The 12,877-nt window shown below is 39.4% G+C and overlaps 1 protein-coding gene across 2 annotated transcripts in view; it reads left to right on the plus strand.

Moving 5' to 3' along the window:
* The first annotated feature begins 6,672 nt into the window (after nt 1–6,672).
* The window catches only part of baiap2l2a (BAR/IMD domain containing adaptor protein 2 like 2a), a 29,537-nt gene continuing 23,332 nt past the window's right edge, over nt 6,673–12,877 (plus strand). The window contains exons 1-3 of one of the 2 annotated variants that reach the window (XM_071204210.1): nt 6,673–6,738; nt 10,089–10,224; nt 10,675–10,750. In XM_071204210.1, coding sequence (XP_071060311.1) covers nt 10,171–10,224; nt 10,675–10,750 — 130 coding nt within the window. In that variant the 5' untranslated portion in view covers nt 6,673–6,738; nt 10,089–10,170. Of the gene's footprint in view, nt 6,739–10,013; nt 10,225–10,674; nt 10,751–12,877 lie in introns of those variants that run through there. The other variant, XM_034089653.1, reaches the window with a different exon arrangement.

The following is a 12,877-nucleotide window of genomic DNA, read 5'->3' on the forward strand; positions in this document are numbered from 1 at the left end:
CAGGCAGAAACACAGCCTGTTAATACTGAAGCAGAATGGGGGAGGGGGTGAGGGGTTAGCGAGTAAAAGAGAGAGAGATCCATGCAGTGACATAAGCACATTTCTCGATTATATCTTCCTCCTGTAGCCTAGAGATAACTTTTCCAGCAATGTTCAATCTGTGATAGGAAAATCCCAACCTATAATAAACTTTGCTTTTAGTAACACACCAGATGTTCTATCAACATGTGAAAATCCACATCCATTTGTGTCTTCGATGCGACATTTCTATTTCTTCAAGCTGGATTTTCTTCATCATCACAAAGTATTATTTCCCTTCCCTTCGGCTTAATATGTTTTGCTCAGCAACACCATAGGACTACTGTAATGCGATGTGTATGGTCATAAGACAGCCTCAAGGCCCCCTTTAGCACAGCTCTACTGCAGCAGCGATGACAGAATAATGGCCCTAGAGGGAGTGTGTGATGTGTTGGTGTGAGAGCCCTATAAACTGGTTTCATTGAACCATGCTCACCAGTAAAAAAAATCACATTTTAATCTGGATGTGATATGCACAAACACGTATAACAAATATATGTATGAGCATGCAGAGGGGCAGAGAAACAGAAAAAGAGAGGTGTGGGAAAAGTCTTCCCCGTGTGTATAAAACCAGTGTGTGATGTGCATTCTCACACGAGTATTAAGGGGCTTTGAGCCAAGACTTGCAAGAGATGTGTGAGGAGGGGGAAACGGCGTGAGACATCTTGAGACATGTCTGCAGCAGAAAATAGCTCCAGCTCTTCTTCACAGGAACACTAGAATAGCAAAGTGGATTGTTAAGTACTCCCGAAGAGAGCCTGCGACGAGTAAATGCAAAACAATCACATGAGTAAGAACGATGTCTGAGTGCCGAGCATTTGTGTTCATAAAATGACGCTCGAGGCATTTTCGGGTGCAAATAGCTTCGCAGCAGCGGTTTGCAGAACTGCACCGAACGATGCTTGTAGCTTTAAATTGTATTTATGTCTGTATTTCAGGAAGTTGAATATATAAACGCTCACATATGGCTCTCTACATGGAGGCACTTGGGTATTCAAGTATTTTTTTCCTTTCATCGAAATGTCAAAAGGTCGAAAACTACAGCAGTGCATATTTTTAGTCCACTGGATCTGAGAAATGAAGTGGATTAAAAAGACCAGTGTGGGTGAAGCATTCTGGACTCCTCATGTTCGAAACATAACACTGATCTAATATGTCGATAAAAGCCTCGAGCTGAAGCCAGTAAGCTCAATTTATCATTGAAGTCACCCTTGACCTATTTGTTGCGTGCTGCAGTGATTTTAGAGCTTTAAAAGTTTTCCTTCGTTGGGGATTTGTCATCTTTTTAATGCACTTTTTGCACAGGATTTGAGCAATAATCTTTACCGGGGCATTTCCGAGCTGCTCGATAACTCAAAAAGCTGAAAAACATTGCTCCTACCAGGAAACACGGTGCCATTATTTGTCTGTTGACGTTGTAAGTATGGGACTTCACCTCTCATGAGCTTTGGAGGCAAAATGAATTGTGGCAGAGAAACATTTCGTGTTACTGTTGTGTTTTCTTCTTCTGTTGCTTATATTCTGTAGTGTGCGCTGCTCCTTTATCAGCTGTAATTTAATAAAAGGTCACTGTGTCAGCGGATTGATCAGTGTGTGTACATTTAAGAGCTATAATAATCTGCAGTGGAAAAAGTACATTTTGGTTACATGTGCTCACTTGCGTATTACCCTGTTTCTACTTTCTACTACACTTATTCGAAGAAAACTACTGTATTCTTTACTCCTCCATCGCATTTATCTAATAGTTACTTTTCAGACTAAGAATTCTAGAACAAATTGCACTGTAACAGTTTATGAAAATGAAATAATCCATTTGTAACATCTGGTAACATTGAAATGCTGCCAATATGTTAACACATGAGAAAACACATAATGTTTTAAGATTAAGATGGACTTTAATTAATCCCTCGTGGGGAAATGGTTTCTCTGCATTTGACCCATCCTAGTGTTAGGAGCAGTGTGCTGCCATTTTGAATGGCGCCCGGGGAGCAGTGTGGGGAACGGTGCCTTGCTCAGGGACACCTCGGTAGCACTTGGTCTTGCCGGGACTTGAACTGCATGGTGACCTTCCAGCTGCCAAGCCAAGTCCCTATCGACTTCGCCACCAACGCCCCAAAAGTAAATGTAAATGTTTTAATGTAAACAGGGTACATTTTGCTGCAATATAATACTTTACATACAAGCTTTTCACTTCAATACTTGGAATAGAGTATTGGCTTCTCCTATTATGTCTTTAAAGGGGCCCTATTATGCTTGTTTGCAGAGGGACAACATACAAATATGAACCTGAGAATGTACAGAAAAGGACCCCTTTAAGAAAAGCATCTAAATATCTCTTCCGTCTCTGATGGCCTGTGATCAGATATATGATAGGTTACAATCAATATGCGTCACTAGATCTATATACGTCAGCTTCTTGTGTAAGAATATGTGTGCTAATATCTCAAATATTTAAATTATGAAAAAGAAAGAAAGAGAAGAATTAACAAGATACATCAAATAAGTGCGTCAAGAAGCTGATTACAATTCAAGTCATGTGTGCACTTTTATGGTGCCATCTAGTGTGCAAGGTCTCTCTATCGCTCTTTAATCTATTATTATTCAATTACACCACGAACCAAAGGTCTCCCAGTTTACTTCCTGTCTCAATTCTCTCACATGCCTGTGGCTAAATAAAGTTTCTACTACTACATGCATGCAGTGAAGAGAATAACACATTACAACACCGTCCTACATGCCTTCACCAAAGGGAATACATCATGCGTTCATGTGATACCTGCATCTCTCCTCCGGGATTTCACGGGGAGTTCACTGACTCTGACATGTCACGGGAACAACAAATCTGCAGGGTTGAGAATAATAAATCATTCGGAGCTGTGGGGCGATTGCAGCTCAACCACGTGTGTGTTTCAGCTTCGCAACAGGAGTGGGCTGAATGCCAACATATGATGATTGAAGTGAGTAACAAAAGAAAAATCAATGACTTTCGTTCAGATTCTCTGGAGTTTTTGATCGAATCTAGCAAAAACACTCCCTGTCTTTTTTTTGGCGCTTATTGGTGGAAGAACTGCATGTTTTATCAGTAACCAAAATATCTTATGTGTAAGTGTGCAAACTAGAAAAAGCCCAATGACCAAGATGCATTCAATGTTTTAGTAAATGTCTGTTTTCATATTAAAATTGTGTATTTTTTGTCCCGTGCAGTCGCTGCAAGTAGGATTTTGACATCTGAAGTGATTAAAGTCTAAGGATTATGGGATGTTTTAGCACATATGACCACTGAATTCTGCATTAACCAATCAAAATGGAGAAATATAGGTGGCATAACTGTATTAAAGGAGAAGGATCACAGATTTCAAAATATGCGAATTACAACTACAGTTTATGGTTTAGATAAGTCAAGTAAATCGTATTTTATATATAGCCCCATTTTATGTTAATTCTTAAAATGTGTGACTATAGACACATTTTTTGCGTGTATTTTCCTCTCAATACAAACTTCCTCAATGGTTTCATGAGCAGAGCATTTCATGTTGTCTGATTAATATTTAATTACGACTCTTTTAAGTTGTTCTAAAATAGTACTCACTGAACCCTTTAGATTTCTTTGCAACCCACTTTTGTGAAGAACATAAAGGATAATGTTAGTATGTTTCTATCAACAAATCGTACGAAAAAAACCAATCCAACATTGAAGTATGTCAGTGCATCCAGTGCCGTATAAATCCAATCCCCCTGAGACATAAAGTCCTCCACTGTTGTCTAAAAACACCCCTTTTTGACTGCAGTAACTGAAATAGATTAGGTGTTGGGGGCTGCCTTGTAGACAAACCTGCCGCTGTAGTTAATCGCAAAAACAATGTGCAAAATAGTCATTTATTTTTCATAAGTCAGCGGACCAATTTGGCTAAATTGGGACTTTAGACTGCAGTTAAAATGCAGACAACACTGCGCTAACCTTTAACTTCCTTGAAAGGTAGTTCATATTTTGTAAGTGTGTGTTGTTATATTCACTTCAGCCACAAGTACACATGTTCTAAATGGGTTTAAAATCTACGGTGGCCCTGAAGTGCAGGTCAAAACGACATTTCACAAAACACTACAGCATTTCAACTTTTACGGAAAGGGTATTCCTTTAGGGAGAACACTTCTTGTTTGTGATTGGACAGAGCCAGCCAGATATGCACTGCTGTGATTGGTTGTTTTTGCTGCCAGTCAAGAAATGATGCTTCGTGATTGGTCAACACCCACAGCCAACATGTCCCAAAACATCATCCGTTAGCTGTTAGCACACACTCAGAGCTCACAGCTCCTCTATCTGTTCAGAAACTGGACAAAAGTCAAACATGTCTTGTCCTTGTATGTTTCTTTGTAAAGCGACCTTGAGGTTATGAAAGGCACTATATAAATTCAAGTTATAATTATTATTATTACAGTTTTTCTCGATTGCTATCACACGTTTTTTTTTAAATTGCTCAGTTTCTCAGAACACTAAACACAATTCACAAAACCCCACACCCAAAGTGCAAAACACCTAATTTCTCCTGCTAAGTGAAGAACTGCCCTCAAAACTACATAAACACTTACCTATTGCAAACCTTAGCACCAAATATAACTTCATTCTTAATGCTGGATGGTTTGACCACCCAACTGCACTCTGATCATCATCTCAAGCACTTCCGTCAGGTTTCTGCAGAGAAAGATCGCTTGAGTTTACAGAAATACAGTAAATGAAGAAATACAAATGAGTTGTTGAAAAAAATCCCATTTTATTCAAAAATAACACTGCAGCAACATGCATCTCAGCACATAGCACTATGCTCTCTCTAAGTGGGATGCATTGTTTGCCAAAACCCAGTTAGTAGCTGCTGCTTCCTGCCTCATTGAACATCATTAGCCTTCCACCTCTTTGTTTCTCCGTCCTTCAGATAAACAACAAAGACATAGTGGTCGGTCAGTGTCTGTGTTGCATAAAAGTGAGTTTACCACAGTACATTGTGCAGGACTTTTGTACAGTTATAGTATGCAACATGCCAACAATTCAATTACAGTAATGAAGCAAATACGTTTCACACAACAGATATAAGCACTGATATATCATGAATTATGCAGAGCTACAAACTGGTAACTAACCTGTTTTCAAGTCTAAGTGTCCGGATTACAGAGGCGACAGGAAATCGGTTTAGATTAGGCTGAACCCTCTGAACGTCCTCTCCCTCCAGCTCTACCTCTCATTCTTCCTCCTCTCACTCCCACCCACCTCTTCCTCCTCCTCTCACTCCCACCCACCTCTTCCTCCTCCTCTCACTCCCACCCACCTCTTCCTCCTCCTCTCACTCTCAGCCCAGCTCTTCCTCTTCCTCTTGCTTCCATAGTTGCTGTAAGAAAGTACTCACCTGGTCTTTTTATGGTGTTAACATCCTGACTGATGCGCCAACAATGATGCTATCAGGTGTTTGGTCAGGTGGAACGTGTAACTTGATCATTGGTCCATGCGTGAGGCATTTTGAATATCAGTGTTTTAAACCTGCTAACACGTGACTTTACGTCAGATTCCTGTGTCTTACGTGGAGAAACGTGTGCAGTGGTTTGCACAAAGTGCCATGTTGATTTGCAAATTGTGTGAAAAGCTGAAAACGTGTTTAGAGTTTTGGAGCCGATGTTTTGCTCTTTGAGTGTCAGTTAAAATAATTGTGCTTTATGTATAATTTTAGTGTGTTAGCAATCGAGAAAAACTGTATTATTATTATTATTATTATTATGTACAAAACACAGACTGTCTGGCGAATACAGTCGCTGCTTTATTTTTCAGAAAATGCTACAGCATTTCACAAAATGCTACAGCATTTCACAAAACACTTTCAACTTTTACGGAAAGGGTATTCCTTTAGGGAGAACACTTCTTGTTTGTGATTGGACAGAGCCAGCCAGAGAAGCACTGCTGTGATTGGTTGTTTTTGCTGCCATTCAAGAAATTACGTTTCGTGATTGGTCAGGACCCACAGTGCAACATGTCCCAAAACATCAGCCGTTAGCTGTTAGCACACAGAGCTCACAGCTCCTCATATCTGTTCAGAAACTGGACAAAAGTGAAACAAGTACAAACCACAGACTGTCTGGCGAGTACAGTCGCTGCTTTATTTCTGTCTGTATGACGTTGTTGTGAGTTTGGACGGAGCAGCTACAAGTTAGTTTATCCTGATCGATCCGATCTCCATTCAGAAAACACGCATTTTAGAGACTTGAGTCGCATATTTTTGGACTTGAGACTTGCTTGACTAACATTGATAAAAGACTTGACTTGACTTTGACTTAGTATTCATGACTTGAGACTTGACTTAAGTTTGAGACAGATGACTTGAAAGGACATGATTTTTTAAAATTAAATATTTGCGTTTGGTTTTGTATTGAGATATTACATTTAGTTTTTTCGAATGTGCGCGCAAACCTGGCAACCCACTAGTAGGCAGGAGTCTCAGTTAACATGGCAGCGGCTAGCGTTACTCCAAAAATAGTCAAGTTTGGATTCAAGGATTATGTTGTCGATGATGATAATAAGAAGAGAACAGCGGTATGCAGGGTCTACAGCATAAAGATCAGTGACACGACCACCACAACATCCAACTTCATTCGTCACTACAAAAAAACCCACAGAGAAAGGTGCGTGAATGTGTTGTGTTAGCTAGAAAGCTAACGTTACGTTTAAGCTACGTTAGACTTGGTTTCAAATGGATTGAGCAAAGAGAAGACAACGGTAAATTAACACTAGAACCGCCAAGAGATTCATTTGGACTAACCCTGATACTGACGGGCTGTCAGGAGAGAGAGAGAGAGAGAGAGATAGAGAGAGAGAGAGAGAGAGAGAGAGAGGAAAAGAGAAGCCTCGTTTATTTCCCCTGTTATTATCAGAAGTTAATGTAAACTTTTGAATAATGTAGTTAATCTACTTTTAGTAGTTTGTTTAAATGTTTTAATTATGTTGTTTTCGTTTGTAGAAGTGCATCATTCCTTGATTTATTGTAAAAATGAATCTGAACTTTTTTATCTGTTATGATGATAAACTGAAATTAACTAAATTAAGTGAGTTTTAAATCGTCCTACTTAGTTTATAAAGAAATTATGAAGAGGAACAAATTAAATGATTTGAAAAAGATATCTATGTAGGTGCTGACGCTGTTGGCGGTTCTAGTGTTAACAGAAATGTAATGGTAAATGCCATATATGATTTTCTTACCTGGAATTCTGCCTTTTTGAACAGACTTTTTGAGTCCTCGCTATATTGTCTGCAGTTCTAGGGTTAATATGAATCTAATATGATTGTCATCGGTCTAAATTAGATTTCAAATGATTAACTGTGTATGTAATGAAGAACATAATGTGGGTTGAATCCATTTTCATAACCACTGTCTTTTAACTGATTTAAATGCGGAAACTGGGCTTATTCATCAGAATTTTGTATGACTTGACTTGACTTGCTTGACCTGAGCAATGACTTGATTTTACTTGCTTGACTCTCACCACAGTGACTTGGGACTTGCTTACTTGTAGGTCAAGACTTGAGACTTGCTCATGACACATGTAGGACTTACTCCCACCTCTGGTTTTTACTAACCGGTATCAGTATGTTGTTACATCGGCATCATTTTGAAACGTGTATTACAATTAAATCACGGTAAAATATGTTCATTTTGTTGTAGTCTACCATTACATGGAGATAAGCCCCGAATATTCGCATCGCTCTAATCCAGGGGTGGGGAACCTTTTTCCTCTCAAGGGCCATTTCAATGTTTTCAACATCCTCCGAGGGCCGTACAAATTATTGACCTCTGCTTAAAAAGACTAAAATCACAGCCCATTCATTCGGCCTTTCTTTCATGCTGTGCAAAGAAAAAGCAACCTCTTAGTCCAGATATCTCACCATGACTTGCGTATGCATGCACGGTTGTGGCATGACCACCCAAACAGAAAGATATGGACACAAGATGTGTGCAAATGTATTTAGTTTCCTATCCATGTGGACATGATTTAAGTGGGGGGGACCTAACCTCCTCTAGGGGGGTCCGGGGGGCATGCTCCCCTGGGAAGATTTGTTTTTAAATGTTGAAGTTAAAAACATCAATCTGGTGCACTTTGAGAGCAACATTAAGAGATCTATGGAGACATCTCTCAACACCCAAATGAAACAGAACTGGAAGCAGATTTTCTTTTTCTTTATGGATATTTTACAAAGCACTCCCCTTTCAAACTGTATTCTTGTTTATTAATAACAACTTTTTGTTACTGTCATATAGTATTTTATACCTGTTTACTTTATTCTCTTATAACTATAATGATCATATAAAGATGTGCCTTTACCTCACTGGTTGTAGAAAAAGCTTCTTATATTCGTTAGCATAGCTAGCTAACCAGATGCTAATAACAACAAAGTTATTGACTGTATGATCAGTATGACAGATGAACAGATCGCCACCGGGCTTTCAACTAGAGACACAGCCACGCAAAAACTGCAGCATGTGTACAGCTCCTTATGGGTGCTGCAATTTTTGGAATTGCCGGAGCGAGCTGCGTTCTGGTGCTCCCCGTCAGAACTACACCCCTGTCAGAGATACCAGGTGATGACATGTTAGGCTTGTGTTGTGTTCAAGACCCCTGACCGTGGCCAGGAAAAACAGGCACTCACTTGTTTAATTATTTTGCGGTCTAGATTTCTTTAATTTTTTTCTTTTTTGCTTGTGTTTATATATTACCTCGAGGGCCACACCAAATTGTCTCGCGGGCCGTATACGGCCCGGGGGCCGGAGGTTCCCCACCCCTGCTCTAATCACTCGAGTTTCACCGCGGCTGTCAGCTGTGTTTTTCAGCATATTTTAAAGTGATTTAATTGTAATACACGTTTCAAAATGATGCCGAAGTAACAACATACTGATACCGGTTAGTAAAAACCATGAATTAATGCTTTGACAAGTCTGCAGACAGACGGCAGGCGAAAAACCCTTTTTAAAATGCTTGTTTTCTGAATGGAGATCAGACCCATCAGGCTAGACTAACTTGTAGCTGCGCCGTCCACACTCACAACAACGTCATACAGACAGAAATAAAGCAGCGACTGTATTCGCCAGACAGTCTGTGTTTTGTACTTGTTTAACTTTTGTCCAGTTTCTGAACAGATACGAGGAGCTGTGAGCTCTGTGTGCTAACAGCTAACGGCTGATGTTTTGGGACATGTTGCGCTGTGGGTCCTGACCAATCACGAAGCGTAATTTCTTGAATGGCAGCAAAAACAACCAATCACAGCAGTGCTTCTCTGGCTGGCTCTGTCCAATCACAAACAAGAAGTGTTCTCCTTAAAGGAATACCCTTTCCGTAAAAATGTAAAGTGTTTTGTGAAATGCTGGAGCGTTTTGTGAAATGTTGTAGCGTTTTGTGAAAAATATATATAATAATATTGTATAATATAATAATATAACACTGCAGTAAAAAAGCCAACTATTTAAATCAGACTTAAAACGATTTTTCTTGGACTTGCCTCTCAGGGCTTCTGATTTTCATGACTAATTTCTAAAAGTATTTGTTGTTTGCTGTATATTTAAGGGTTTTATGAAGTAGGCCTACAGAGTGAAACCATTTCTCTGTTATAGTCTTGAATAAAACATAGGATCAGGCAAACACACACACACACACACACACACACACACACACACACACACACACACACACACACACACACACACACACACACACACACACACACACACACACACACACACACACACACACACACACACACACACACACACACACACACACACACACACACACACACACACACACACACACACACGCCCAGGGTTTACAGCATATGTCTGTGTGTTTTATAGCCGGGCCATGTTTAATTATTTACTCTAGTCTTTCTCAGGCAACAGTGGTGTCAGTTACCAACACACTAACACACACTTCCGCCTCTCCTCAACTCCACGTCCAGTTTAATACTATTATCTCCATTTTTACAGAGGCTGTGGTACATTTGTCGGATTATTTAAAACCCTGCAAACCTTTCTCAAGGCTTCGCTGACAGCTACTGCGGATATAAACATGTCGGGGATGAATAGTGATCAGCTGTATCGCTCCACCATGGGGATTTACTCGGTGAGTAACAGATACTCAGTATGGAGGCTCAAATTAGACAACAAACTTACCTACGAGGTGCTAAAGATAACCACATGAGTAAGAGTGTCCTGTCATGTGTTTTGATCTCTTCTTCAGATACTTATGAACTAGGGCAGTTTCTGGAGAATATTACATTTCTAGGATCGAAGTTGTTTCAAGGTCTTCTCTGCTAATCAAACATGATGTGAATTCACGAGAGTCTGTTTCAAATGGAGTATGGAGGTAGACTTTGTGCTCATAAATATAGATTGAATTAAAGATGGATTCCTTTGACCCCCCTTTAGTTTGGTTTTAAAGTTCCACTGACTTTGAAATATGTAACAGAACATGTGCTATGTGTGTGTGTGTGTGTGTGTGTGTGTGTGTGTGTGTGTGTGTGTGTGTGTGTGTGTGTGTGTGTGTGTGTGTGTGTGTATGTGTGTTTTTCAGAGCTTGATGGACGACTTCAACCCAAGCCTACAGAAACTGGTCTCACTGGGAAAAAGCTACGTCCAAGCTTTCCAGGGTAAGAAAGAACATCTCCCGATGAGACTTTTTACTTTAAGGTCATTTTTGCCCCGTTAAAATGGCAGTAAATGAACCAACCTCTAATTGCTTTACATTACATTACATTACATTTCATTTAGCTGACGCTTTTATCCAAAGCGACTTACAATAAGTACATTCGACCAGGAAGACACAACCTTGAGGAAAACAGAATCATATAAGAACATCAGGTTTCAAAGAGCCAATCGTTTCAAGTGCTGCTCAACTGGCTAAGCCAGTCCTTTATTAGTATATAAGTGCTCTGTTAGCAGTTCTTTGTTAGTCATTCTATCGCTCGAAGTGGAGTCGAAAGAGATGAGTTTTCAGTCTGCGCCGGAAGGTGTGTAAGCTTTCTGCGGTCCTGATTTCAATGGGGAGCTCATTCCACCATTTTGGAGCCAGGATAGCAAACCCTTCCTTTACATGGAAGCTGTCGGGTCAACTAGACCTAATTCAAAGTCCACATGCTTTGATAATATCCTGGAGCTATTATCGCCTTTATTATGGGCCTGTAACCCAGAGGTTGTTATAAATAGCTTGTAGTATATTTTCACAAACAAACAATGCACCACAACTATATGTTATTCTCACATACAGAGGCAGGGATACTGAGTCTTGAAATTGTATCTCTGCTCTATTTGTGACTAGTGTTTCATTAAACCTGAAGGCATATTAATTGTGTCTGTATTTTATGCCTTCATTTTTAACATATCTTCTAATCCCTGTGCAGTGCATTCAATGGGGAATGTTGTCATGCAAATGAAGTTCACTGACAGTAACATTTATGGTGAAGCTTTTAACATTATTCAACATCATAGTAGGTGTTTAATATATGCAAGAGCAGTAATAATACATCATCAAATACACCATAGGAGCGCCGCTGCACCAGAAGCCCAGCAGACATAAAGTACAGATTATTATGTGTCCCAGAGTCTATAAATCCCCTCCCAGAGTTCAGGGAAGTGCAATAAATACATGACATTTTAATAAGCTAAAGCTCAAACCGAATCTAAATCAGTGTTTGGATTCTACTGAAGCATATTCTCCTCCTAATAATAATCAACTTTTTAAATCGGTAGTCGATGCTGCTCAGGATCTCCCTATCTACAGTATTGTTATTAAGCACCATCACATTGATTTTAACTATTAATATGTATTAGTCTCACAGCCTCTGGGAGTGCTTGATTGGTTGGTTTGCACTGGCTGTATCCCCATTCATTAAAAACAAGTCTTTCTCACCTTATTAAAAAATGCAGCTAAAGCGTCCTCACCTCCGCTGCGCTGTTTCCACTATGGTAGAAAAGAGCTAAATACAGAACATCTACCATATAAAAGACCAGCAAACCTCTGCTTTGGGATCTAAACCTGTCCGGACATTTAATTGAGGTCAAACTGAGATTTCACCCCATTTGACTTTTACCGCCCTACAGATGCAGATAGCAGTAACTAGAAAAAATGCTGGAAGAAATGTATTTAGGCTTTAAAACATTCAAAGAAGATTTAAATCCAAATTATAAATTATTTTCAATTAAATACATTACAATGTCATTTAAAAAAACGTAACCACACCAAATCTAATCATGAATTCACTAGTTAAGACCTATGCCATTTACTTAGCTTACTCTGCTAAGCTAAGCTAGTTAGCTTTAGGCAGGACTAGTTTAGCTGTTTTTGTTCTCAATGACTGGATTTAGCTACAATATTATTTGTGTGGGATAACAAACTAAATCCCCAAGATGTTAATTCATCAATATGTATATATTTAATATAAGTAAGCCTACAAAGCGATAACAAATATACATTTAGTTTGAGCCAAGGCTAGCCGCTAGCTTCCCCTAGATTTGGCACTACTGTTAGTTTAGTTGTAATTTGAAATCATACATTTTTGATAGATTAAATCAGATTTTTTTTTGTAAAATTAAGAAGGCTCCTCATTCAGTAGGGTTAGGGTTACTGCATGTTGGGATATGTAAAGGGATACAAGCCTTGAGTAGACATTTAACCATAATAGCAGGTTGTCTAAATGCACAATGTGATTTTATGGGAAGGTGTATAAAAAGCATAGGCCTACCACTTTTAAGGACAGGTTGGGGGTCATTTAAGATGA

Source organism: Pseudochaenichthys georgianus, chromosome 8 (genome assembly GCF_902827115.2).
Source record: "Pseudochaenichthys georgianus chromosome 8, fPseGeo1.2, whole genome shotgun sequence".
Lineage (NCBI taxonomy): Eukaryota > Metazoa > Chordata > Actinopteri > Perciformes > Channichthyidae > Pseudochaenichthys > Pseudochaenichthys georgianus.